The sequence below is a fragment of the Aspergillus campestris genome, assembly GCF_002847485.1.
Source record: "Aspergillus campestris IBT 28561 chromosome Unknown P168scaffold_2, whole genome shotgun sequence".
Lineage (NCBI taxonomy): Eukaryota > Fungi > Ascomycota > Eurotiomycetes > Eurotiales > Aspergillaceae > Aspergillus > Aspergillus campestris.
In genome coordinates, this window is record NW_020194337.1 from 492,357 (window position 1) to 519,733 (window position 27,377).

A 27,377-nucleotide genomic window follows, 5' to 3' on the forward strand; every position below is an offset into this window, starting at 1 on the left:
CGATGACAACATAACTCAACTATGAATGTCTTCGGTCTAATTCACTACTGGTTACTATTTCTTCACTTGTAATCACTTTGTCATTGGTAGTGATATATCTACCAGTCTGATTCACTACCATATATTGTATGGTTCAATTAGGCATCTGGGCCCGTGAATAACTCCAAAGCAACTTTTATACCACCCAGAAAGTAAATCGGAAACCCAAACTCCGTGCCGTGGTCTTGCTTATGCTACAAAGGTTTCCCCCTACCTTGTATTAGACAACATTCTCAAATTGCATCTCATCGTTATCGGTGACCATGCCCGAGCCGGTGGCCTCCTCATCGGAGCCCTCGTCGAAGTTCAAGTCGGTACCAGGGGGCAACTCTTCCTTGGCTTCGCCGTACCCCATTGCGTTCGCGTAGTTACTTTCCTTGGCCTCGGGTTTAAGCTCCCAAGTCATGGCAAAATCACCAGATTTAACCAGATGCGCGATCATCTCCAGGGTCTGCTTCAGATAGGCTTCCGGCTGGCGGAGTCGCGCCTTGAGGTTCTTAAACGGCCAATATCTGAATTCGCGGAAGCACTGGTAGATCAGGTCCAACAGCTCGTTCTGCGGCATACGCGTAGACTTGTTCTCCTGGGGTTTGAGCTTGGGGCCCTTTGCCGCTTGCTGTGGAGTATATTAGTCGGGCCAGTATGATACAGTGATGCGATAAAGGGAAACGTACCACAAAGGCGCTCTTTTCTCCGGGCAGGAGATTTCTCGCCTGGAGCAATTTCCCGGGGACCTTGTCGATGAAGACAGTCTCCCGCTTCGGTTTGAGAGCCTCGAGCGCCTTCTTCTCGGAAAGCATCCGGAACTCCTCATTCTCCACGGGGAGGCAGTTGAACTCCTCGCCGACGCTTCCAACCAGCGCGGTCAATTCTATCACGTATGAGTAAAGCCTTCTAGCATTTGCCAAACACACAGTATGGGTGCATACTTGGTACCGTCCTCCGAACATACGGCTCCCATTTCTTCTTGCGCTCCTTTTTCCTCGCGTCCCGCTTCATGGATTCGTAGAGGGCTGATCGCGCCTCTCCAAAGACCACCATGCGGTTATCGCCGCCAGGAATTTCCTTCTCCGTGAACACATAAGTGTTCTGCGTAGAATGTGAGATATTCTCGTTGTTTATCGTCTGCCGCTGGAGGATGTAGTCCTTGGGGATTTCATGGTTGTCCTCCCGTTCGTTGAGGCGCAAACTGACCTACAATTTTGGCCCCATCAGTTGAATTCAATTAGACCACAAAGGCGTCTCGCGAGACATTATTCCAACAACAAAGTAGCAACATACCCGTTTGATGTCGTTGGGGGGTCCTTCAATCCGCACAGTTCCAACCTGGATCTCCTCATCGTCGTCGAGGTTCTCCCAATTCTGCCACAGCGACCGGGGAATTCGCGAGAGCCACACACTCTGCGCAGCGTTGGAGAAGTCCAAGTCACCGGCATCTTCATACATGTCATCATCTCCTATGTCTGCGTGGACGGCATCCTTGCTGTCGGGATCGGGCTTGATGTACGGCGAGGCGGCATCGGGGTCTGGCTTGACCGGGGGCATGGTGCCACACCAGCGAGACCGGTCACGCGGGGACGGGGTAAATATTACGGCAGTATATACTAGATAGTTATGCGACCCGACTGAGCGCGAGGGCGGGGAGAATAAAGTTGATTTCGATGCGATGAAGGAGGTCTGCGGAGAAAGTGACGTGATGTTGAGACTGAGGGTTTCGCTATGCAACCATGCCTGGCTGCCTGCGCTGCTAGGCTTCCTGGGCCAAGGCGGTGTCCAAAGCGGTGGTCACCTCCTCCGTCTATGTACCACGTGACTCGAACAGACTGCCAGGCTTCATTCCTTCAAATCTCTACAGCAATTAGGAAACGAGCAAAAGTATTATGATCAATGTAATCAGCTAGACTAGGCAATTCTAGCGATGTTATTATATCCCAGTTCTGAGATACTTTGTACAACGGCCAAAAAATGATCACTTTCGAATCGACCACTGGGGGAACTGATCGGCTTGATTTTGGTGGGGATTTGAACTTTTGGACGTCTCGAGGTTTCACTAGCGCGGTTTCGGTGTCACATGACATTGTATGGTATCCCGTGATCATACACTGCAGGCTGAGATACTGCCGGAAGTATAGTAGAGGGCTGCCAGGATCCGAACGAGTCGAACAATTAACGTTCAATCCCAATGATATTCATGTCTACAATTTTAAAGCGGCTATGGGGTTTCCAAGTACTAACTACAAGTAATTTGAATCTTTCAACACATATTGTAGACATATAGTCAAACGGACGCCATGGTGGTGCCAATACAAACACCCACAGCTGCGCGGCGTCCTTATCGATAAGCGGTCTCCACGGTCGTCCATCATCATCACCACCGAGTATCCCATCGTTTCACCACCTATTTATCTACCCTTGCGCCTCCTCATTCCCACCTACCCACCCCACTTCGATCCTGACATCTCATGACGTCTATCTAGGGATTTTTTTCTTGTCGTCATCATTCTCATGGCCTCGCAAAAGATGTCCTCCGCCCTGGCGGAGATCCAGTCCGGCAGTCCTCAAAGCAAGCTTCCCCGCTACGACAGCCTCCTCTCCGATGTCGTGTCGAATACCCCAGAAGACCAAATCTCCGATGATCTCATCTTCTACATTGACTCTGTGCTCAACGAAGACATCAGCATCGTCGCCGCCCGCCCCATCCTAGACTCATTCATCAGCCACCTCCGCAAACTCGACAGAGAGACACAAATCAAAGTCGCCCAACACACCGTCAACCTCCTCCAGTCGCGCTCCACATCGGTTGAAGAACAGGACGCTCAGCTCCGAGAGCTGCTGGCTGACGCATACGAGGCAAACGAAGACTACATCCTCGCCGCGCAAGCGCTGCGGGGGATCCACATCGACAGCTCGCAGCGGCTGGTGTCAGACGATGCCAAAGCGCGACTGTGGGTCCGGATCGTGCGGCTCTATCTGGAGGAGGACGACACATTGAGTGCGGAGGCGGTCCTAAACCGGATCAAGAACCTTCCCAGCAAGATCGAAGACCACGAGCTGAAGCTCCACTTCCGGCTATCGCAGGCGCGCATCCACGACTCGTACCGCCGCTTCCTAGATGCCAGCCAGGAGTACTTCACCGTCAGTCTAGCAGCCGGCGTCGACGAGGCCGACCGGTTGGAGGCGCTGGCAGCGGCCATCCGCTGCGCCGTACTGGGACCCGCGGGCCCGCAGCGCTCCCGCATCCTGGCCACACTGTATAAAGACGACCGCGCCACCTCGGTCGAAGAATTTGGCATCCTCGAGAAGATGTTCCTCGACCGGTTGCTGAACCCCGACGAGGTCGCGGCCTTTTCGGAGCGACTGGCGCCCCACCAGCTGGCTCAGACCGCCGACGGCACCACCGTGCTGGACAAGGCTGTCGTCGAGCACAACCTCGTCGCCGCCAGTAAGCTGTACGAGAACATCACGACCGATGCCCTAGGCGCCATCCTGGGCCTGCAGGCGAGCGGTGAATTCAGCGCCGGGGAAAAGGCTGAGGCATATGCCGCGCGCATGGTCGAGCAGGGCCGTCTGCGCGGGAGCATCGACCAGATCGACGGCGTCATCTACTTTGAGTCGAGCACCGGTGGGACAGGTCGACACATTCGGCAGTGGGATGCCGGCGTACAGGGTCTAGCTGAGGATGTGGAGAGAGTGGCGAGCAGCATTACGGATGCATTTCCCGTAAGTCAACTACCCAACCCTTCCCTAGCTGTCTAATCATAATATGATACTTACGTTTCCATGATGACAGGATTTTGCCCCTGGCGGACAGCCTGTGCAATAGACTAGCTTATAACATACGAATCACGAATGAACTGAATTTGAGCGATAGATTGCTGCATACACTAGGAGTACGACTGTACTGCACAGCAGATACGGGAGTTGAATGAACCTATGACATGCCATTACCGTATCTATGTCGCTATAATTCTTATCTTATATACGTCTGTGTTCTCATTCAAAGATGAAATGAGGGTGTAGAGACAGCCCTGCAGGTGCGATATAGACAATCGAATAGCTGGCCCAGGTGTTCTTATATCCTGGGAAGCATGCCCGATATTGAAGGAACTACGTTCGGCAATTCTCTCATAATGGTATTCCTACAGCGATAGGTATCTAGGGGGCTACAATCTGTCATCCCAGCACACATCTGAGATAACAAGACAAGACAAAACCACCAAATATCTCATCAATAAAACATTGCTATCATTGAATCATACACTGCATAATCATCGTTATACCCTAATTATACATTGCGTGAAATGATTAGGTGGAATCAGCATTCAACCACGGATCCCGCAGCAGCTCCTTCGCCGTCTTTCTATCTTCCGGTCTCCACTGAAGCATGCCTCTCATGAAGTCCAGAAACATCTCTTTGTTTCGTCCCTCGAGATACAGTTCCAGCTTTTCTAATGACGTATCTCGAGGTATCTCTACAGTATTTTTCCATTTCCCTGGCAAATCTTCGGTGAGCATTGATATAATCCCTCCAGTTATTTATCATAATGAGGGAGCACACACCGTCTTCATCGAAAAATTCATGACTTCGCTTTCCGCGCTTCAGCATATCCAAAGGAGGTGGTCCCAGCACTCCAATAACTTCTGCAAGGTGCGCACGAGTCGAGTATCCTTTCCCGTCGGGGTCATTGCCGTAGAACATGTGCCTGCCCTCGAATAGATCCCATACCTGATTTTTCTCGATCACGTTAGTGATCCAAGCTGTACGTCTGGCAGAGGGTTATATAAGATCGAACACACCATAGCACCGACATTCCAAATATCCACCGGATAGCTCCATTCCGTCTTCAGCATTACTTCAGGAGACCTGTACACGTTGGGCTGAGCATCATGGTTTCTCTTTTCATCCCCTCGCACAGCGGAACCAAAATCACTCAGGACTGCCTTGCCGAAGTTCCGCGGCAGGTCAAAGCGCCGTGACGCATAGACTGGTCCACCCTCGGTGAACTTCCGCGGTGAAGGATGCTCCATCTCAGCTTTGGCAAAGCTATCCAGGATGGGAGTATCCTCTATCTCCTGGAGAATATTGTCGGCTTTGATGTCTATACCGGCTGTCAGTGACACTTTTTGGGGTCAGAATAGAGGTTTGCTCTACCTGTATGTACAAGCTTGCACTCGGAGTGCAGGTAGTCCAAAGCAAGGAAAATCTGCATAAGACCAGCTTTGAGGAGGTCTTCCGTGAACCGGTGTTCAGGGTTACGAAAGAGTAAATCCCTGAAACTCTCCCACATGGGCTTCTGGACAAGACAGTGGTGGCTGTTCCCTAAGGCACGAGGGATGGTAAATGCATCCAGAGCTGTCCTTACGTGGACATGGCCTGGATCCAAGGTATTCGCCTGGCTCAAATGTTTATAGATCTTGAACTCTTCCTGGTTCGTTTCATCACATGTATACACTTTCAACGTGACATATCGATGATCCCTAGCTCATCAGCTTGTCACAACGCACCATATAATAAAACAAGGTAACTCACTGAAGGTCGCGAGCGAGCCATACTGTAGAAGTAACGCCGAATCCAAGCTTCCCAACAACCTGATACTTGGAACTAAAGACCTCGCCAATATTGACTGGATAGTAGCGCCCTTTCTTAAATCCTTCGAACCGTTCTTCCTCGACTACCTCAGATGCGCTTATTGTTTCAAAGCCGCTGGTCGGAAACCGCGTAGGGAGTGACGGGGCTTTTCTAATTATCGTCTGTGCCCATCTCAAGAGGGAAGCCATAGTCAAGGGTGCATACTGGAATAGAGAGTTGTAACTGGTACTTTTGGAAGAGATGATGGTGGCTGGGAGTGACTGATGACATAATCACCACTGGCAAAACATTGAGATTTGAGTCGTGTCAGGTTTCACGAGTGTTGGTCTATGATATTGGTGGAAATTAACATCATTGTTGATGCTACTGATGAGCGTTGCGTTGCTTTGAGAAGGCCGGGGCGCTGAAGCAGTCGGGTGTGGAAACAACAAGGCCTCCGCCAACCTCCAAGTTATATGTTACCAACATGAGGGCAGCAGGCAGCAGGCAGCAGGCATCAAGGTTTGGTATTGAGATGCATGGTTTTCGGTGCATGAGGCATGGGTTTGATGTGTTCCAGATAACGCCAGTCTCATTTCCACAGCTAACCCAAGGATTCTAGGGCTTGAAAGAGAAGCATCATCACTTGGTATTAATTCTCCGACTCGGAAAAAAAGAGTTGAAGATAATGGTCTGGTCTCGATTAGCTATTGGAGTAGATCATTATGGCCATACTCTTTAAAAACTCCACAATGTTTGCTACTACGATATATACTCCCAGGCTCCAGCCCCCGCCAAAGCAGCTAGTCCATTACTATGCACCTCCACTTCCTCCTCCGCTGAGAAGCATAAATTCCACAAGCCATCGCATCCCGGTAGATCCCCTAGCTTATTGCAGGACACAGGCTAGAAAAGGAGCAAGTATAATATTAAAGGGGCAGATCGAGAAAGCACGGCTGATGATGCGCAAAAAGACACTAGTATCTAACTGATCAACGCAATATTGCCGATCTTCGCGTGGTCGAACAAATAAGTCCCCGTCGATCACTTTCCAGGCTGATTTGAGTCATGGATGGAGAGATCTTCGGATAATTTAATTTCTTTTTTCTTTTCTTTTTTTTTCTATGATTTTTCTTTTGCGGTCCCCACATTAATTAAATGATTGATTAATTTGTCTCGGATATGGGCCGTCTGGTTCCTGGGCGTGGCGAAGTCTTAGTGTCTGGCTGTCTGTCTGTCTGGCTGGATGGGAGAGATAGGTTTAGTAGTGGTTCTGTGCATAGTAGAGATAGATAGTAGTAGAATATCATTTTACATCCTATATTCTAAATAATTTATCAACGCAAATCTCCCATCCCAGCTTTGAATCCTTCAACCAAATAGACTATTAGCGAACAGAACTAGTTCCTACGTAGTTGTGCTTGTGCAAGCAAGCACTTAGGGCTCGGCTGGCTATAAGCGCTAGTGCCTTGTATTGTGGGTAGACGATTGCTTATAAATTCGACGTCAGTGATTCTCGATATAGTCGACGGTGTAAAGCGTACTCTTTCCTCTTCGGGTACGATACTAGTAATGACACCAGTCCTAGTGGCCGGCTTCGATTGCCGCCGGTGGGGGAGAGGGGGGGAGGGAGAGGGGGGCTGGAATGCTAGGATACTTGCTAGGAAGGTTTACGAGTCATGTAGGGAAAGCTTGGTTTGAGGGCCTTAGTGAATGAATTGATTAATAGACTAGGGAAGTCTATTTTAGATGCGTAAGGCAGGAGGCCTGAACGGTGACAGAACTAGGTGACGTAGTATAATCTGTATTAGATTCGGGTCCAAGTTATAATGCAAAGGCACTACTATCTGGGCACGATGAGTACTTTTAATACGAGAGTGAACAGTGTTCTTGTATATATTCATTCCCTTGCGGGTGAAGAGTCTAAGCAGACCCTCTATTCTAAGCCTGGTAACCAATTGATCTAGTTAACCGACAGAGTATATATCCAATAGAAGAAAAGAAAAGAAAAGAGATCGCTTCGTATATATAGGAACAAAGCCAGGCATGTGTCATGAAATAAATTCGCTGAAGAGCAGTGGTGGGTTGGGAGTATTAGTGAATGTATGAGTGAATGTAGTGACATGCAATGTAATGCAATAGAGTCTTGTGATCATAACGACCAAACGTGGACATGCATACACATTAGGTATTATCGTTGTGATAGAGCAAAGAACGTGTCCAGAGAGGAAAGTATTGTCGTTGGAGGCCGAGGGCTTGAACCCTGGCCGAGTGTGGATGGGGGGAAGGGGCCGCGATGGGGTTCCACTGTGAGTCTTGTGTGATAGCAGACCGGCCTGGCAAAGAAGACAGCTGACTGAGTTGACTGGAGTCGTAGTCGTTTGTCTTTTTTCTCGTTGCTGGGCAGTATAGAACTGGCGACATCTCTCGGGTGGACTGGCGTCAGTCTAGTTTCGGAGGTGAGGATGCATGGTGATGTATTCGCCAGGACAAGGTGGTCTCCGCGGCTGGACTAGTGAACATGCGGTTCGGGGTTGGTCAACGATCTATCTATCCATTGCAGATGATCGGTGACCTGGATGTGTAGAATCTCCGTACTGTCGAGAGCAAGTTCACTTCTGGGAGTTTTGAGACCTCATGGACGCGGCGTCGACTTTGATATCCGTGCGGACGGAGATATCCAGAGGTCCCAGGTATGAATTGTCAGGCACCTGGGTGGTATCGCTAGCAGCGCGAGACAGACCTTCCTCCATCTTGTAGTACTCGATCGGCGACCGCGGGCTGGCCACAGAGGTAGCAAAGTGGGACGTGCTGATGTCGGTGTTGATGTAGTAGGGGTTCTTGGTGTACCGGCGACTACCGGCGAGCTTCAGCTTGGGGAACAGGCCACGGACGATGGGCAGACAGGCGCAGATGAGGCCGATGCTGGGCTCGATGTGGGTCCAGAGGGTGGCCTGGTAGACGGTGTAGGTCGCGTCGGCGGGGTCCATCCAGAAGAGGACGACGATACGGTAGATACTGGCGAAGCAGACGAAGCCACCGAGGGCGAAGACACCGTTCAGGGCGAGCTTGTCCTGCCACGCACGCTGCAGACCCCAGATCATGGGCACCGGCAGCGCCAGGATGGCAAAGTCCATGAGCACGTTGAAGGCCTGGTTGGCGATGATGAACTTCATGCCGTCGATGCAGGATCCCTCGACGCTCTGGTCCCAGTAGGCGCGGAGCGGGCGGCACTGCAGCGCGCACGTCAGGAAGATGGCCACACCCCACACCGCGATCAGCGTGTTGAGGCCCAGGGTGATCATCCGGAAGGGCTTCATCGTGAAGATGCGGCGGTAGAAGCAGATGATGGAGATCTTGATCATCGGGCAGAGGAGGAAGTAGGTGAATTGGTTGGCGAGGAAGATCTGGTGGGACTTGTCAACAGTTGTCTTCTTCAATATACGGGGCTGTTTCTTACCTTTTGATAATTCACCAATGTCTCCGGGCTCAGTTCGTTCATGTGTGTTCCGTTGCCTCCTTCCGTGACCCCTTTTGGGTGGTTAGTTAGGGTTCAGCTCTGTCCGGACGCTCCCACAACACTTACATAAAACCAGTTCGACCAACATTCCAATCAACAAGAACATAGCTCCGAAGGCAAGATAGTCGTCTACCCCGAAGCCCACCCGACGCTTCAATCGTGCGAAGACTCGAAGGACGGTGGTGATGAAGCCCAGTCCGACGAGGACCGTCACGATGACGATCATCGCAATTCCTCTTTCGGGAATCATAGTGTATATTCAAGGAGTGACAGTGACAGCACGATAGATCAAGAAAATTCGACAAGTCCTAGATATACTACTCGAAGGAGTGATATAGTAGTATACGGTCTGATCCAAGGGGTGGGATGTATCCGTCGGACTGCAAGGGATAGATTGCAATGGCGAGTGCACCACAGATGGCGAATCACAAAACGTATGGAGCAAAATGTCGTTGATCTCTCCACACAAGATACTCCAGTGTAGATTCCGCCGCGAGAAAGAGCTGATGGCGTGCGGCCTTATCCTGGAGGAAGATGGGAATCCTGGAGAAAGGAGGAACAACTCGACCCAAGAGGACGGACAGCCTCGTGCATATGTACTACGAGTTTACGACTACCACACGGGGCACGCCCATGGAGAAAGTGGGACGGGTACTTGCTTGATGGGTCCCCGATAGCCCAATGGGGGGATCATCGCTGACGGAGAACACGAGTCAATATGCTACATGTGGTGGGTTTCGCCAGGTGCGAATCCTTGTCCGAATTATCGATATATTCCTGCCTTTAGGTCGACGGCGAATCCATGGGACCGTAGGCGATAAACAGTGGAGTCACGACCAGCTCGGCCAACCATGACATAAAAGCCGCTACGGGGTCTGCCCACGATCTGATTTGGAATGATAAGCAGGCCCTAGCATAAATTCGAGAGAAAAAAAAAAGAGGGAAAGGAAAAAAGCCGCCCCCTCGTGGCAAGCGCTCCATAAAGCCGGCGACGATCCGGACGGTGTCAAATTCTGACGGTGATAGACCGACTATTACAATTTAGCCTCCACCGACAATTGGTTTCATTCCAAAGTTTCATATATGCTTGTGCACTTTACTCCGCGGCTAGCCACGCTGCATACATCATAAAGGAAGAGCAGGAGGAGGAGGCCTGCATGTAACCAAGGATGGCCGATCTATGAGAGCCCGGGGGATAAAACTCATCTCAGACCCGAGACCTGCCCCTTTCATCAAGAACACTCGGAACCCTGGATCGAAGGACGGATCTACCTGATGATAACTCTTTTCAGATAAAGGACCTGACGCCCGACGGATGATTTTCCCAAAATTCAGACCAGGAAGCACGGGGTCAAACTGATTTCCTGGTTCGCCGACTATCTGGACGATGGTTCCTCTAAGGTTGATTTCACCCCATAAGTCGTCATCCATGTGCGCCCAGGTACCGGGCCGGGGTGGTCGGAAGAGAAAAGGAACTGTGGTTGTGTACTCCATACAATTACCAAAGATGGCAACCCTACTCCAAGAATGATCTGCGGCGAAGGGTTCAATAGTGCCACCAATTGCGCACATTAGTGGCACTCGCAGCGACTTTCTTGCCCGAACCGCCGCGTCAACAGCTCGTGGCTTGATAAGCGATTTTTGATCTAAGCTGGATCCAACCAAGACTAAGACGAGTAGTGCCAGTCACCTTGAACTGGTCGAGGGTGGTGTTCCTCCCGCTGTCAGTCCGAGATCGCTCGGGGATCTCTCATTGGTGTTGATTCTGTCGGTGGAATCCCCACCGGGTGGAGCGCTTGTTCCACCCTTGGCAGAGAAAAAGTCGGGCTTCATCTCGAGGCTGTGGTCTCCTTGGCCTATCAGCGCACAAAACTGGAGACTGCAGCCTTTGAGCCCAAATGAACTCAACCGCGGTCGGCTAATCTGATCGACGCCCCCGATTCCTAGAATGAGCAACGGGTTTCACGGCGCTAGTTCCTTTTAGAGCTTTTGGCTGGTGCGATCCGTATCGATTGGACCTGTCCCTTTCCTCTTTCCACATCGATGACGATAGTCGCTGCCAGAAAATTAATAGTCGCGCAATAGTTAGGAACGTTAATCGTATAGTGCCCTCGATCAAGCGAGATGCCATGTGGTTTTCGGGGCCCATCTTGGCTCCGAGGCTGCCTATCATTTCACTCCATAGTCTCAGGTCTGTAAGTGTAGTGATAGTCTGTAGGTCGTGGAAAATCATGGAGGGGGTGGACCGTTGGAGTTTTATGTCCGCACGCACGTGGGTGCCCCTTGCCCTACAGCGCGAGACATCAGGAGCCAGAAAGTGGTCGCCCCTTTTCATTTCTTCAAGGGAAAAAAAGCATTTTCAAAGAAAATACCTGAACTATTACCGAGATCAGATCCTTGGAGAACCTTGGAGGTTGAGGCTCCACCTGGTCTATGCATTTCTTGAAGAGGAAATTCCCTCAACATAACTATGATATGCCCCATTGGGGTATCAGAACAATGTCGCGCAATCCTGAGTTGTAGCCCCTTCGACAAGTATAACCATGGGATACGGTGTTCCCTCACATCCTTCAGAGCCATTGATCATTCAGCCCCCAATCCTCCTTGTTTCTGTCCCCTTCTTTGAGCATGCAAGGATCCTCTCGGCATTGTACACGGTAGTGACGGTAGTGGTACGGTGAAAAGATGACTGTGGGGAAGTTGGAGCAATAAGACCCACGGCCAATGAGATACTCGGTTCCGAGCAGAAACAACGGAACTGATTCACCTGCACTGGGTCTGCTATCCCGCTATTGATAATGCTATCGTTATTCGGTATTGTTAGGCTCCGAGTATACTGTACAGGACGGAGTACTATCATGACTATTAAATCCACTGACCCTCTTTTTTTTTTTCGGCTCTCACGGCTACCGTTATCTGTGTATACCGCGCAACCTGGAGTTTTACGGTGCCTGCATCAATAGCTGAGTTCCTTCTCCTGGGGGTCTGTATCAATTCTGTAATTCCTTTTTTTTTTCTCTTGAGATCCCATCACGTCACCCCTTGATCCCCTCAGAATGCCCGCCCCGCCCCCGCCCCGCCCTCCGTCATTCCCATGATCATCAATGGCAAAGAGGAAGTCGGCGAGTCAACCTTCGACGTGATCAGTCCCTACACTAACGAGCGTTGCTGGTCCACGGCATCCGCCACGCCCCAGGATGCCATCCGCGCTGTTGAGGCTGCGGACGCCGCATTCCCTGCTTGGTCGCAAACCAAACCCACAGCGCGCCGGGATATCCTGCTGAAGGCGGCCGACATCCTGGAGAGCCGTCTCATCCAGAATGCAGAGCACATGCGTACCGAGATGGGCGCCGATGTGGGTGCATCGCAGTTCTTCATCGTCCCGCTGGGTATCCGCATGTTGCGGGACATCGCGGGGCGCATCACGTCGATCTGCGGTAGTGTACCGGTGCTGGAGGAGGAGGGTCAGAGTGCTATTGTTTACAAGGAGGCTATGGGGGTTGTTCTATCGATTGTGCCTTGGTATGTATCCCTTCCTTCCTCTCATCTCTCTTACTACCCCATCCGCTCCATCTTTTGCGATCTATCTTATAAGAAGGCATATTGACCAGATCAACTACAGGAATGCGCCATACGTCTTCGGCGTCCGCGGCGCCGCATGCGCCCTCGCCGCCGGTAACACGACCATCCTGAAGTCTTCCGAAAACTCCCCCTGCTCGTACTGGGCCCTTGTTCGCGCCTTCGAGGACGCCGGTCTGCCCCCGGCTGTCTGAACCTCGTCTCATGCCGACCGCAAGACGCCCCCGAGGTCGTCAACACCATGATCGAGCACCCGGCTGTGCGCAAGATCAACTTCACCGGCAGCACGGCCGTTGGGCGCAAGATTGCGCGCTCCTGCGGACAGAACCTCAAGCCCTGTTTGATGGAGCTGGGGGGGAAGAACAGCTCTATCGTGTGCGCTGATGCTAACCTTGATACGGCTGTCAAGGCGGTTCTGGCGGGTGCTTATTTGAATGTATTTTCTCTCCTCTTCCTTCTTCTGATGTTGATGTTAAGTTCTAACCACAATATCCACAACAGTCCGGCCAGATCTGCATGGCAACCGACCGCATCCTCGTGCACTCTTCCATCGCACCAGCCTTCATCGACGCGCTGAAGGCCGCCCTGAACGCCAACATCGACACCTCCACCCCGCCCCCAACACTCGTAAACGTCGCCTCCAAAGCCCGCGTCGAAGGCCTCATCGCAGACGCCCTATCAAGCGGTGCACACATTATCCACGGCTCCGCCGACCAAACACCCCCAACCGACGGCGTGCGCATGGCGCCCGTACTCCTAGGCGGCGTCAACGAAGACATGACAGTGTGGAAGGAGGAAGCGTTCGCGTCGCTGGCGGCGTGTATGGTCGTGGACAGCGACGAGGAGGCGATCCGCATTGCTAACAGCAGCGGATATGGGCTGTCTGCGGCGGTGTTCACCGAGGATTTGCGGAAGGGACTTGCTATGGCGAAGAAGATTCAGTCTGGGTATGTCTCTTGTCCCCCCTTTTTTTTTGTGTTGTTGTTTTATTCTATAGCGTGACGATGCTAATTCGCGCAGGGCTGTGCATATCAACAGCATGACTATCCACGATGAGCCGGCTCTGCCGCATGGAGGCGTCAAGAACAGCGGGTGGGGTCGCTTTAATGCGGAGCAGGGGTTGGAGGAGTTCTTGGTTACTAAGAGTGTGACTTGGATGGATTAATGAGTTATGAAATGTGTATGTATGAGCTGGTCTGGTTGATGGTTTGGTTGATGGGACAGTGTATATAGTTTGGTTGTGCGGATACCACTGGGGGTGGATGTTTTGCATGATTACTTCCTATCTAATCGAGATTGTTTATTATTTACATTTGTCATGCTGGTTTGATGGGGAGAATTTGGGAGTCTAGAAGCCATCCTGTGTCGGTCACATCTACTTCACCTCTATTATTATGATTACCTATGAGGTATAGCAAGACCCTATCCTATGGGGGCAGTCACCGCGTACATACTACCTTACCTATTCATCTCCAGCCCGCAAATCGACCATCTTAACCAATACACAATAGCTTACCAGTATTACCTCGGGATAGTCAGTACATAGACCAAATGTTAACATCAACTCCTCATCAAATATATACTAACGCCAATTCCAACACCTACCAAAAGCAAACGTAAACACCAACCTCGTCAACCCCGAAATCATCCAAGGCTGACGGACCTAGTGCGCAGCAGCAGCTCTTGGCTGCATATATGGACAGGGGATGAAATGCTAGTATGTAGATCTGCTGGGGGTACGGAATATCCGTAGTACACGTAAGTATGCTGATCTCGAGAGGCTTGCTTATACAGTGGTGGTGATAGTACTAGTAGTAGAAGGTACAAGCCCATGTAATCCATCCATAAAAAGTAATATACAGCTTTATCTTGGACATACAACCCTTAGAGATAAACAATAATACTCGCCGGATCTACGACAGGTGTTAAAAGAGGTATCTATCCAGCCTATGTCAACCTATCCCCTTTCAACGCTCACCCTCTAGCTCCATTGCTGTGTTCTTCGCCGGAACTCAACTCAGCCCATCACAGACGCAGCTAGATCGTGATCATTGCCCTCCTTGAAAGACAATCGGAAAAGACACCGTACTAACCGTAGGAAAGAAGCCGTCCCAGCTTCTCTTCTAATCTTTGTTCCTATCTGCCGGAGATCAAGGAATATTCCGCTGCCTGTGGGAAATTAAAGCGCGTATATTGCCAGTGACTGCAGTCTGTTAAATACATCGGTCTAGCTGAAAAAAGCTGGGTACAAAAAAGCTTTCGCTGCAGAAAACCAACTAGCATAGAATCTAATCATTGCTCTTTCTATTGCCGCCAGTATCTAGAACCAGGTAGGTAGGTAGTATGCTTTCGTAGACGATCTCCATCCATATCATTGGTTTTCATCGGTTTTTCCTTGCGCATAGTTGGATTCGGCTCTCGATTCGACACCCGAGCTGGGGTGCAGCCTTTGGAGAAGGAATATTTTTCTGTCTGAGAGTGAGACAGGCTTTAAGAATTGAGATGGGTGGGGCTGAATAAGGGGTGGATATTGTGGGAGTTAGCTATCGTGATTGTGCATCTGGAGTTACTCTAGAGTAGGTTTTTTTTTCGTTTCTTCTTCTTCTTCTTTTTTTTTTTTTTTTTTTTTTTTGGCAGTGTCTACATTTTCTATCACCCTCTGGTTATGTTCTTCATTAATTTTATTAGAACTAGTACTAATGAGTCCATGATGTTTGAAATCTGTAGAGATCTGTAGCGCTACACGGTTGTAGGGTGTATATATATATCTGTTAACCTCGGGCCAAACTCAATCTGTCTGACCGGCAAATACATGATATGCAGTAAGTTATGACTTACTGTACGCAATAGAGATATACACGTATAATTTATAGCTCGCCAATGGCTAACACCCACAATGACACGGCAGACTGGATCATGCTCCGTGTCGGCAATCGCCAACTTGATCAGTATAATTTCACAAGTTCCGACCACGCAGGTATACGGAGTAGATGCGCCGAGAACAAAGGATCCCAGCGAGTAACAGCTCATGTAAACTAGATCAGCATGAAACCAATCTAAATCCTGATCCAGACTACCTTAGGTCGCAGTTAATCATAAGGATAGGGGGCTTCTCCATGGCAACCTCGAGCTTGGGGAAGACTGGAGAGCGATGCGGTCGGGCCGAGGTCCAAGCTGTGACACTGACCAAGAGCGATAAGGAAGAGTGTACTCCGTATGTCTGGGGTAATAATACGGGTCGGTCCGGGGTATTTCTAGTATTTCCTGGGGACGCTAGCTCTACCTAGGGTTGTCTGTATATTCAACAGAGGATGAGTCGGGGATTACCTGTTGGTTTTGAGATGTTGCTTGAATGATGAGAAATTCATAGGATGTCGTTTCCAATTGTTGTGGGTTGGCTGTTGAGAGGGTCTTGTTGTCTTGAGGGATGGTCTGATGTTTTGTAGGTAATGAGAGTGTCATGCCATGTATCTGGGGCTTCCAAGCACCCACTAAAGTACGCCGTAGTGCAACTAACCTGCTAGTACGGGGGTTCTGGACGGAGTTAATGTACTTCACTGTACGTACCATAAGCCGGAGAGATTATTATGTGACAAGCGACATATATTTCTATGTTCTACACATCTCAATGATCTCGTTGTTACTATCAGGTTCTTATCAAGCGGCCCCGGATTGACCTTGGCTTTACGGGGCACCCCAGGGTAACCCCATCCAGGCCCCCCTTTTTTTGTTGAGTCGCCGATCACTTGGAGTCCGGGCAGCAATTAGCAGTGGAGGAATACTCATCAACCGATGACGTGGGGCTAACATAAGCGGATGTTTCATTTCTGTTATTTGCTGGAGGGATAGAAAGAAAAATACACCTCAAACCTAGACAAGAAAGGCATGTGAAAATAACTAAAGGTGTCATGAATACTGAGGGATCTTCCTTTTGATCATGTCATTCGACAGGGTCATTTCTTCCTTACTGCTGGGAGTCGAGCATGTGAATGTCGAATCCTTGCCACATACCTAGGATTTCCCCTTATGAAAACCGTGGTAGGCATTTGATCGAGCTTGTAATATCCAATGAATGGGATTCTCCTTCAGTACCAGCTATTCTGGTACCAATATCTCTCATGATGAGGGGGAGATGGGTGATCCATCACGACGAACAAACCAGCGTGATGGTAATACGGCATTACTAAGGCCGAGGAGCCACTTTCTCCCCAGCCAACTCCACTCTGCTACCCCATCTTCCGTCATGGCTAGAATCTGGAATTGAGATATCATCACCAGGAGCAAGCTCTATGATTGTGAAAGAAGGATGCTCAATTTGAAGAGCCCTCTAAACCTAGCTGGATGTTATTCCGAGGTAAACACTAGAACTAATGCAGGTCATATTATTACCAAGAACAAGCATAGTCGAGGTATGATTGTGTAAACCGGTTACCGTACCCCGCTTCTGCATTCGGTCAACAGATATAGCCACCGTATTAACCGTAACTGTAAAATAAAGCAGATGAGCCTCGGCCGATAGAGCAATCCCCAGTCGGCTTCTCTCTTTCTCTCTCTCTCCTCTCTTCCCCCCACACGAACGGGTTTAAGATCTCTCCATCTGGCTTCTTCCCTTTCACTTCTCTCTTCTTTCTTTCTTCTACTCCCCTCCCTCCTCTCTGTCATTCCCTACCCTTCCACCTTTGTTCCTTCTACACATCCTATCTCCCTCTCATAATGGCTGCCCCTCCGAGAGTGATCGTTGTCGGTGGTGGATGTGAGTCTCCATAGCTTTCCCCGAGCGTCTTCCCCAGTTTACTGACCATGGTTTCGTCGCACAGTGTCCGGTCTCAGTGCCGCTCACACCGTCTACCTGAATGGTGGAAATGTTCTCGTCCTCGATAAGCAAGGTATGCACCCCATACTTCAAATAAAGGGAAGGGTAACCATCAACTAACCTCGTGCAGCCTTCTTCGGTGGCAACTCTACCAAGGCTACCTCCGGTATCAACGGCGCCCTCACGCGCACCCAGGTCGACCTGAAGATCCAGGACAGCGTCAAGCAGTTCTACGATGATACCCTCAAGTCCGCCCGAGACAAGGCTCGTCCCGAGCTGATCAAGGTCCTCACCTACAAGTCCGCCGCCGCCGTCGAGTGGCTGCAGGACGTCTTCAACCTCGACCTGACCCTTGTCTCCCGTCTCGGTGGCCACTCCCAGCCCCGGACGCACCGTGGCCACGATGCCAAGTTCCCCGGTATGGCCATCACCTATGCGCTCATGCAGCGGTTAGAGGAGCTGGCCGACGCGGACCCCACCCGCGTGCAGATTGTCAAGAAGGCCCGTGTCACCTCCATCAACAAGAGCGGCAACAACGTCACTGGCGTCACCTACGAGCATGACGGCCAGTCCACCTCGGCGGACGGTGTCGTTGTCCTCGCCACGGGTGGCTATGCCGCCGATTTTGGCGATGGGTCGCTCCTGAAGACCCACCGCCCCGATACCTTCGGCCTGTCCAGCACCAACGGTGCCCACGCCACCGGTGACGGTCAGAAGATGCTGATGGAGATCGGTGCCAACGGCATCGACATGGACAAGGTCCAGGTCCACCCCACGGGTCTCGTCGACCCCAAGGACCCCAACGCCAAGTTCAAGTTCCTGGCCGCCGAGGCCCTCCGTGGCGAGGGTGGTCTGCTGCTCAACTCCGACGGCGACCGGTTCTCCGACGAACTGGGCCACCGTGACTACGTCTCGGGTCAGATGTGGAAGGAGAAGGAGAAGGGCAAGTGGCCCATCCGCCTGATCCTCAACAGCAAGGCCTCCAACGTCCTGGACTTCCACACCCGTCACTACGCCGGCCGTGGTCTGATGCGGAAGATGACCGGCAAGGAGCTTGCCAAGGACATTGGCTGCGGCGAGGCCGCCCTCAAGAAGACCTTCGACGACTACAACCAGATCGCCGACGGCAAGAAGAAGGACCCCTGGAACAAGCGCTTCTTCCACAACCTGCCCTTCAGCATCGACGACGACTTCTACGTCGCCCTCATGGAGCCCGTGCTGCACTTCACCATGGGTGGTATCGAGATCAACGAGCACGCCCAGGTCCTCAACTCCGAGCAGAAGCCCTTCGACGGTCTGTACGCCTGCGGTGAGCTGGCGGGTGGTGTCCACGGCGCCAACCGTCTGGGTGGTTCCTCCCTGCTGGGCTGTGTCGTCTACGGCCGTGTCGCCGGTGACAGCGCCAGCCAGCACCTCTTCCAGCACCTCATCAGCGGCGGCTCCTCGGCCGCGTCGCAGCGTCTGGGCCAGATCTCTCTGCACATCGACCCCGCCACGCCGGGCAAGATCTCCGTCGAGTGGAGCGGTGCCGGCGGTGCCGGCGGTGCCCAAGCCGCCGCTACTCCGGCCACCGCCGCCGCCGCCGCCCCCGCTGCGGCCCCGGCCGCGGACCCCCTCAAGGAGGCCGCTCGGGACCCCAAGAAGTTCAAGGTCCCTGAGACTGAGTACACGATGGAGGAGGTCGCCAAGCACAACAAGAAGGAGGACCTGTGGATCGTCGTCAAGGGTGTCGTCCTCGACGTGACCAACTGGCTCGATGAGCACCCGGGCGGTGCCAACGCCCTGTTCAACTTCATGGGCCGTGACGCCACGGAAGGTATGTTCCTCATCATGTATACCAGACGCAAGAAGCAGAAAACTAACTGTTCTAGAATTCGCCATGCTCCACGACGACGAGGTCATCCCCAAGTACGCCGGCCACATCGTCATCGGCCGCGTCAAGGGCCAGACCCCTAGCCTCGAGCTGTAAATCAGATTGATCTTCGACCGATTATAGATATTCCGTTTTGGAAAGAGAAAACTACGCATATGATTACATACCCTCCGTTTTTTGTTTTGTTTGTTTGTGACTACAGATCTATGTTGTGATGATAGTTTCGGGGCGAGACCCTGTTTGAGCCTTTATGTAAGATACTTACAATTTTTCAACCGTCGATTTACCCTAGTAGCACATACCAGTCCCTGTGGATAGTGTAGTAGTAGAGATAGATAGATACTGTGGCGGCAGACTGGAAAGCGGTGAGGATGGATGGCCAAGCGGCTGGTGCGGTTATGCCACTCTTTACGGGCAATCGAAGGATTTAAGGAATAGATACAGGTTGAAATAATACCTGATGTTGAACCTGTTTGTCGCTACATGTGACACCAGAGCTCGTGGCTCTTCGTCACCATGTCTTTTGGATGTCGCATGTGTTGGAATCTAGCTCGCCTTCATACAGGTTATCTTCACCGCTCCGCTTGGGTGACCGTGTCGGTGCTTTTTCTTGGTGGTCTCGGGCAGATTTAGCTACTTACAGGAATTAGGCGGACCTTTGGTGGCACGCCTACGATGATGTGACTACATCCTACGGAGAGAGTCCTTAACCCGTGAACCAAACGAGATCTGCGGATTCGCCAATTCTGCTGTCGGTCATTTTATATTAATCTTGGATACATCAGTCATCTCGCCAGTTTGTTGCCAGTTTGTGTAAGCAGGCGGTCAAATTCCCAATCCACGGCATCAGGACCCGGTCTTTGCTGAGAGCAGCATTGTATGTCATGTGGAATTCAAGACAGCCGCTGGAAACGACTGAGTTAATCTCAAACATGGCCCAGCGATCGAGATCCCCGGCACCATCGAACAAACTTTGCTTCGACAATGGCTCCATACGGAGGAGTGCATCGGCGTGCTCAGCCTGTTGAAATTTGCCCGCGTAGTTGAAGGTGATTTCAATTGGGGGCATACCGGCGCTCTGCCCTTTGTTCTGGGAATTCTTATAGATTGACGTGAAGTAGTCCCAGCCGTTATTCGTCCTTTGCCGCCGGGCAACTTTGACCTTCTCAATGGTGGCTCGCAGGTCATCGAATGTCTCCAGTTGGACGACGACAGGCCAGAGGGTGGTAAACCAACCCACCGTGCGGGTGATGTCGATGGTTGGATCCCACGGTTCCCGGCCGTGAGCTTCAGCGTAGATGCTAGGGGTAGCGCGATCAGGGAACGTTTGCATGAACGAGAAAAGAAGGGCCGCATGGAGAAGCTCAACTGGCTCCACGCCCAACGCCCGGCTCGACTGGGTGAAGATGGCGTCTGTTGTTCCGTCATCGAGGCGGATCATCTTGCTCTCTGAATCCCCGATTAGATTGGGGTTGCCCGAGGCCCCCCAGAACTTCTCAATGAATTGCTGATCAATGCGTGGGAGCATGTGCACATCGGCAGGCTCAAGATGGTTCCGGGCGTACTCTGTTTGAAGTCGGGACCACGCCTGGAATGACATGGCTGGTTCCGGCTCCGATCGACCGCCCCGTAGCATTGCGTCCATATCAGCGAGCATAATGCGCCAGGACACCAAGTCAATGACCAGGTGATGGCCGATCATGAATAGACATTGCTTGCCGCCGAGCTCGAACAGGTCTACTACAAACACGGGACCGCGCACGATATCGAGGGAGCCCTGGCTTGCTGTGATGATCTGTCGCTTCTCCTGCTCTGAAGACACTAGATGTGATCGGAACTTGAAAGAATCTTTGGTGGCTTTCGAAAGGTACTGCTTCCAATTTCCGTCTTCGTCCTGAACGTAACGTGCTCGCAGTATTGAATGCCGGCGGACCAGTTGGGTCACTGCGCGTTCAATATCGGTAGATGCCACCGGCTGCTGGACATGGACGAGCATCGTCTGATTGAATCGTGATGTGCCATCGGGATACTTTTCGAAGAAGAATAGCTGAATGGGGGACAGATCAAACAACTCATTCGTAACGTCGTCCTGCATGAGTGATTGTGGGCTTGCAGTCACGACTGCCTCTTTGGCAATCGCCGCGATTGTTTTCAGCTGCAAGATATGGTGGGTAGAATGCACAAGGCCACGAGAGCGTGCCTGGGCGACGACCTGCATGGCACTGACGGAGTCACCCCCCAGGTCATAGAAGCTGTTATTCACCCCAATGCTGTCGCCCGAGAGTCCCAGAACATGCGCCCAGGTCGCGTGGAGTCTCTCCTCGACGTCGGTTGAGGGCTTCGCCTTGGAGAGGCTGGAGGCGCCGCATGGAATCAGCTCGGCCCATGTATGTTGCTCAATCACCTCCTTCAGCCTCCGCCGATCCCCCTTTCCACTGTCGGTTTTCGGTACACTGGTGACAGGAAGGTAGATCGACGGAACCATATAGTCCGGAAGAATGGAGTGCAATCCAGTTTGGATCTCATCGGTCAGATGCTGGAAGCTCTCTGTGGGCGGTGCAAGGAACGTGGCTCCAGCAGACGTTTCTTGACACCTGAGCGTGTTGTCGGCGTCCCTCTGGGCGATGAATGCAGCTAGTCGTGGCGCTTCCTGTTCCACCAAAGGAGCTGCGACCACTGTCACAACATCGAGCACCCCCTTGAAGCCTCGAATATGGTATTCGACCTCTTCCAGCTCGAATCTCTGGCCGCGGATCTTGAACTGGGCGTCCTTCCGGCCGAGGAAAAGCAGCGATCCGTCCTCGTTCTGTTGGACCAGGTCACCAGTCCTGTATATCCTCGTGGCTTTGCCTTGTCGAAGAGCAGTGAGCCAATCCGGGGCCTGAACAAACGCTTTGCCTGTCGCTTCGGGATTGTTGAGATATCCACGACCAATGCTGAAACCTTCAACCAGGAGCTCACCAACGGCTCCGATGGGGACAAGACGACGATAGTCTGTCTGGTCTGCCACCCAGGTCGCCACCCCCAAGGGAAAGCCGATATCTTTGACGGGGTCATCAGCCCGCGTGATATGGCGTGCGGTGGATGCGACGCAACATTCAGCAACTCCATATTCATTGATCAGATGGACCCTGTCCACCCAATAACTACTGTCTGCTGGGGACATCACTTCACCGCCCATGACAATGACGCGGAGGGATGCAATATCCTGATGCATTAGAAGTCGAGTAGTAGAAGGTGTCAAGAACGCATGTGTAGTCCTATAGCGCTGTACGGCGCCTGCCAAGTTTTCGCGACGTTCTGACTCCGACAAGACGCAGATACATCCTCCTGCCAGAAGGGTGCTAAGCGATTCCATGATGCTGACATCAAACGCATATGAGGCAAACTGAAGCACCCGAGAGGACTCGTCAACCAGATGAGCCTTATTATGAGCTTTGGAGCTGGAACAGTATGACTGGTGGTCAATGACAATGCCTTTTGGGGTTCCTGTCGACCCCGATGTAAAGACAAGATACAGCGGGTCTTGTGGCTGTACCACTGGCAGGCGCGTCGGATTCTTCTTTCCCCAGAAGGCTGCAGTGTCATACACGCCAATAACTCTCCCAGTGAGCTTATCTGCTCGGCCAACCTGGCCTTCGGAGCAGATTGTACACGGGGCGTCTATATCAGAACAGATAGCTTGAAGCCGGCGCAGTGGAAATATAGGGTCTAACAACGCGAACGCACAGCCGGCCTTGATGGTGGCCAGGATGGCCACGGTTGTCCATTTTGACTTTTCAAATAAGAGAGGAATGGGCATCCCAGGTTTGACACCATGAAGAAGTAACTCGCCTGCCAGTTTGTCCGATAACGTCGTAAGCTCGGAGTAGGAAAGGTTTCCATCCCAAGACATCACAGCTAGGGCATTTGGTGCCGCGAGGTGTCTTTTTTGAATTAGGTCGTGAACACAATCCGTGGGAGCCGATGGGATGTCGCGATTCCATCTCTGCAGCCAGTCCCAGTCTTGCTGCGTTACTCGCGGGATGTCCCCAACCTTCTGACGACTGTTCGTTAGGAGTCTCTGCAAGACAAGCTCCGTATGCTGCATCAGCCGATGGACATATCCGCGACCAATCATGGCAGGATCAAAAGTCACCACGGCTTTGCATTCCCGGTCCTCGAGGGCTGTCAAGCACTCGATAGAAAGTCCGTATGCGGAAAACCCTCCTACGGCAGTGGCGGAAAATTTGAAGTCTTCCCACGGTCCGGTATCTGTAGGAGGTTGAGATGGCGGCTGGATGATCAGTTGGTTCTGGAACATGCAAGCCCTCCTTGTGCTTGGGCTATACTTTTGTATATTATGCAGTCCCGCCTGCTCAAAAGGAATCCCCTTCACCAATTGGATTTGAACTTGCGAGAGTCTTGCCATGATACTATCCTTCGGCGATAGCTTGATGCGCCGTGGGATGGTTGCAATGGTTGGGCCCACTATTTCCGATATTCCGTCCACGGCTGCTCCTCGACCGTTGACTGTAAGCCCAAAGACAATATCATTAGAGCCCGTATGATAGGAAGTGACCAGTGCCCACGCCAGAGTCAGGTAGCTGGACATCGTGTAGCTCCTGGTAGATCTACCAGGTAGCGCCATCATAAAGGTGAGCTCCTCGGTCGCTGCCGGAATGTAATGTGGCGATGGCAATGCGGGAAATGCCACGGATTGCACGTCGTCGAGCTCCTTCACCCAGTACTCCTTGAATTGATCCTGGATTCTGGCCATGTAGCTCACGAACGGGTTGAACAGGTGGCGTGATACTGGAAGGTTCCTGTAGGCCGCTTCTATCTGTTTCAACAAGAGGCGGAATGACCACTGATCACACAGTCCGTGATGCAAGACCACAATGAAGGACCATGTTTGTCCGTCGGCGGCGGTTGGGACTAGGTAGGAGTGGACAAGGCGGCCGCCAATGCCCATCTCACGCGAGCCGATGTGACGAGCGCAAGCACTCATAGTATCAACCCGATACCAGTGCAGAGCTTCCTTGGTGACGACCTGCATTGTTCCATGCGAGGGAGATATCACGAACCGTGTGCGTAAGATATCGTTCATCTGGAATACGCGCTCCCACGCGGCCTGAAAGGCCTCGATTTCGACGCCTGGGCGCAGCTCACACGTTACTTGTGCCTGACATAGCCGAGGACTGCGGCCTGTCATCGCGACCAGTCCGGCCTGGAAGGGGGTGGCAGGGTATATCTTTTCGATTTGATCCTCTGGGAGTCCAGTCTGTTCCATTACTGCTGCCTTCATTCCAGGCAGGTGTCCCATGTCAACGTCAGCTTCCACGCCGTTTGATTGTTTAGACTGTGCTGGATCATGCTGGCCTGCTGCCACAGCTAGGTCCCTTAGAACAGGATTGTTGTAGATGTCAGCAATACCGACGTTCAGGCCTTTCTTTCTCAAGTGGATGACGAGCTTGACGGCGACTGCCGAATTCCCCCCCAAGTGAAAGAAATTGTCCAGCATACCAAAGTGCCCGGGCTCTAACCCCAGTGTTACTGCCGCTGCTCGATGAACTTGCTCTTCCTGGTCACTCAGCGGTGCTCGAGTTTCCGTGACAAGGCCGGCTAGCCTGTGAAGCTCATGATAGGGTAGACTGTTTGCCTCCCGACATAATGTTCGGCGGTCTGCTTTGCCGGTGATGGTCGTGGGGATACTGCTGACTGGGAGAAACATCTGAGGGACCATAAAGCCAGGCAGCAGGAATTGGAGTCGCTTTTCCAAGCCCTGGACGAGAGATCGCCAGTTATCGTTTACCTCAACGAAACGGAGACCGCCATGGGATAGTGATGGCGCCTTCTGAACCGTGCTTGAAGCAGAGAGCAGGACGAAAGCGACCAGGCTTTGCTGCTGAACTCGCTCGCCAGAAAAGGAATGCACCATCACTATTACCTTCCTGGTGGATGGTAAACATTGCCTAATCCTGGACTCTACTTCACCGATTTCTAGGCGTTGGCCACGGATCTTGACCTGATTGTCATTTCGCCGCACATACCGGATGGACCCATCCTCACCATAGCGCACCAGATCTCCGGTCTTATACACTCTCTGTGGCTCGCTGAGGTTGGCCAGCTTCATGGACCATGAGGGCCCAGAGACAAATGCATGGTCCGTCCTAACCGCATCATTCAGATATCCGTCTGCAAGGCTAGGACCTCCAATCAATAGCTCGCCAACCGCACCAATTGGAGCATGTTTTTGGTGGTCTGAGGGGTCCACCACCCACGCCGTGCCATTCACAGGGAGGCCGACACTGCCTCTATCCTGAAGTGAGACAATTCTCTGTGAAACCGCAAAGATACCAGCCCACTCCGTTAGCCCGTACGCCTGGTACAGGCGGACAGCTGGTGCCCAGGTGGTGATGTGATGTGGCTCTAAAGCTTCTCCGGCAATCAGCAGATCTATGTCTCCGATGTTGGCTGGGCTCAGTGTTTCCAGGACCGTGGGAGTCAGAAGGGCCCAGTTCACCTGCTTCTGCACCAGGAACTCGGCCAGCGAGTGGAGACGCTCATGATCTGATGGGATGCATATCGTTCCCCCCGAGACAAGAGTACACCAGAGTTCGATCAGGGAGACTCCAAAACAGTACGAGGCAAATTGCAGACTTCGGCTCGTCTTCCGGAGATGCAATGCGTCGACGTGCTGAGAGACACTTGCAAGCGCCAGATGGCTCACCTGACAGCCTTTCGGCTCTCCAGTACTCCCAGATGTAAAAAAGCAATATGCAGGAGAGTCGTGGGTGGCACAGGCAGCTGGCCCGTTTTCACAGAGAGTCCATTGCGCGGAGGTCGAGGCTGAGACCACAATAGTGGGGATGTCAAATGAAGAGAACAGTGATGCCGTCTGGTCGGACACGAGAATGACCTGGGCTTTCGTCTTCTCAACAATCGCTCGTCGTCGGCTTTCTGGATACGCTGGGTCGCATGGGACGAATGCCCCCCCTCCCTTGTTGACCGCCAGCATGGCCGCGATGGCCCAGAGAGACTTTTCAAAGCACACAGGAACCAGAACCCCCCCTTGAACCCCGCGGGTTTGGAGATAGTTGGCAACCCGATCCGTAAGATCCCGCAGCTCATGGTAGGTCAGACAACCATCCCAGGAATCCACGGCCACTCCGGTTGGATTCATGCGAGCCTGTCGGTCTACATACTGGAAGAGAAAGCCGTCTGTGGGATGCATGAGAGGTGTTCGATTCCAGAAGGCCACCTGGGCTCTCTGAGAAGGGCAGCAGAAGTCGACCTGGTCGATGGGCTGGGCAGGATTGCGGGCTATAGAACCCACTGCGTGCGACAATCCGGACACCAAGTGTCGAGCATATTGCTCCGATAGATGCCCAGAGTTGTATACGAGTGTAAGCACCGTCGGCGCCTGGCCCAGGTGCAGTGCTAAGCTCACTCCTTCCTAGGATGTGTGAGCGACGAGCTCCATCCTTCCGTGATAGCGGCAGTCAACCTAGAGCGACACTTACATGGAGGCAGACACGATGCGCATCCATATCAGACGCAGCCCCAACCACCATTTCCGTATTAACGAGCGCTGCTGTGTGGTCAGCGGTAACATTGCATCTCTCCCAATTCTTTTCATCAAACAACCAGGAAACGGGTCTGGCTGGGTCAATCGGCGTTCCGAATATACGTGGATTGCCGTTGTTGGATACATCCCGTTCCATCCGGACTCGAAATCGAGGTGTATCGCATTCAGCAAATCGCCAGAGCCCAATTGCCCACACGGCTGACAAGGCTAAATGGACGCGTGTTGCGCCCCCGCAAGCAAGACCTTGCAGAGCTCTAACAACATGATCATCGAACTTGATCTTATCCGTATACCGTCCGGCGATAGAAGGGAAAATACAAGGCGCATCATTCACAGCTGCGCTGGCTGGAATGGTTTGTGGCTGGTGCATGTTGCCTCTGGGGCTGAATGTCCTCGAGAGAGTCGCGGGTGCAC

General features: G+C 52.1%; 7 protein-coding genes across 7 annotated transcripts; 3 read left to right on the top strand and 4 right to left on the bottom strand.

Annotated features, from left to right (window-relative positions):
- Positions 1-67: 67 nt before the first annotated feature.
- On the bottom strand, positions 68-2,015 carry P168DRAFT_287570 (transcription factor IIF subunit TFG2). Its single transcript, XM_024836603.1, has 4 exons — positions 1,321-2,015; positions 969-1,233; positions 714-910; positions 68-655 (listed from the first exon to the last, which is right to left on the bottom strand). The coding sequence occupies exons 1-4, from the start codon at positions 1,582-1,584 to the stop codon at positions 260-262; spliced, it is 1,122 nt and encodes a 373-aa protein (XP_024695662.1). The 5' UTR covers positions 1,585-2,015; the 3' UTR covers positions 68-259.
- Positions 2,016-2,446: 431 nt separating this feature from the next.
- On the top strand, positions 2,447-3,951 carry P168DRAFT_248157 (COP9 signalosome complex subunit 4). The gene is made up of 2 exons (XM_024834106.1): positions 2,447-3,759; positions 3,830-3,951. Exons 1-2 carry the CDS (start codon positions 2,545-2,547, stop codon positions 3,860-3,862), a joined length of 1,248 nt encoding a protein of 415 aa, XP_024695663.1. The 5' UTR covers positions 2,447-2,544; the 3' UTR covers positions 3,863-3,951.
- Positions 3,952-4,344: 393 nt separating this feature from the next.
- Positions 4,345-5,817, bottom strand: P168DRAFT_308989 (CMGC protein kinase; the record flags this gene model as incomplete). The annotated part of the gene is made up of 5 exons (XM_024839253.1): positions 4,345-4,532; positions 4,600-4,765; positions 4,837-5,138; positions 5,192-5,517; positions 5,570-5,817. 5 exons carry the CDS (start codon positions 5,815-5,817, stop codon positions 4,345-4,347), a joined length of 1,230 nt encoding a protein of 409 aa, XP_024695664.1.
- A 2,403-nt stretch (positions 5,818-8,220) lies between these two features.
- Positions 8,221-9,378, bottom strand: P168DRAFT_264014 (uncharacterized protein; the record flags this gene model as incomplete). The annotated part of the gene is made up of 3 exons (XM_024834834.1): positions 8,221-9,015; positions 9,069-9,139; positions 9,195-9,378. The coding sequence occupies 3 exons, from the start codon at positions 9,376-9,378 to the stop codon at positions 8,221-8,223; spliced, it is 1,050 nt and encodes a 349-aa protein (XP_024695665.1).
- Positions 9,379-11,671: 2,293 nt separating this feature from the next.
- Positions 11,672-13,998, top strand: P168DRAFT_308991 (aldehyde dehydrogenase; the record flags this gene model as incomplete). Its single annotated transcript, XM_024839254.1, has 6 exons — positions 11,672-11,800; positions 12,184-12,650; positions 12,751-12,881; positions 12,926-13,143; positions 13,209-13,654; positions 13,728-13,998. The coding sequence occupies 6 exons, from the start codon at positions 11,672-11,674 to the stop codon at positions 13,870-13,872; spliced, it is 1,536 nt and encodes a 511-aa protein (XP_024695666.1). The 3' UTR covers positions 13,873-13,998.
- A 3,360-nt stretch (positions 13,999-17,358) lies between these two features.
- osm1 (putative fumarate reductase Osm1) lies at positions 17,359-19,621 on the top strand. Its single transcript, XM_024834835.1, has 4 exons — positions 17,359-17,460; positions 17,525-17,593; positions 17,651-19,336; positions 19,392-19,621. Exons 1-4 carry the CDS (start codon positions 17,421-17,423, stop codon positions 19,487-19,489), a joined length of 1,893 nt encoding a protein of 630 aa, XP_024695667.1. The 5' UTR covers positions 17,359-17,420; the 3' UTR covers positions 19,490-19,621.
- A 553-nt stretch (positions 19,622-20,174) lies between these two features.
- On the bottom strand, positions 20,175-27,333 carry P168DRAFT_264018 (acetyl-CoA synthetase-like protein; the record flags this gene model as incomplete). The annotated part of the gene is made up of 2 exons (XM_024834836.1): positions 20,175-26,827; positions 26,913-27,333. The coding sequence occupies 2 exons, from the start codon at positions 27,331-27,333 to the stop codon at positions 20,175-20,177; spliced, it is 7,074 nt and encodes a 2,357-aa protein (XP_024695668.1).
- Between the last annotated feature and the right edge of the window lie 44 nt (positions 27,334-27,377).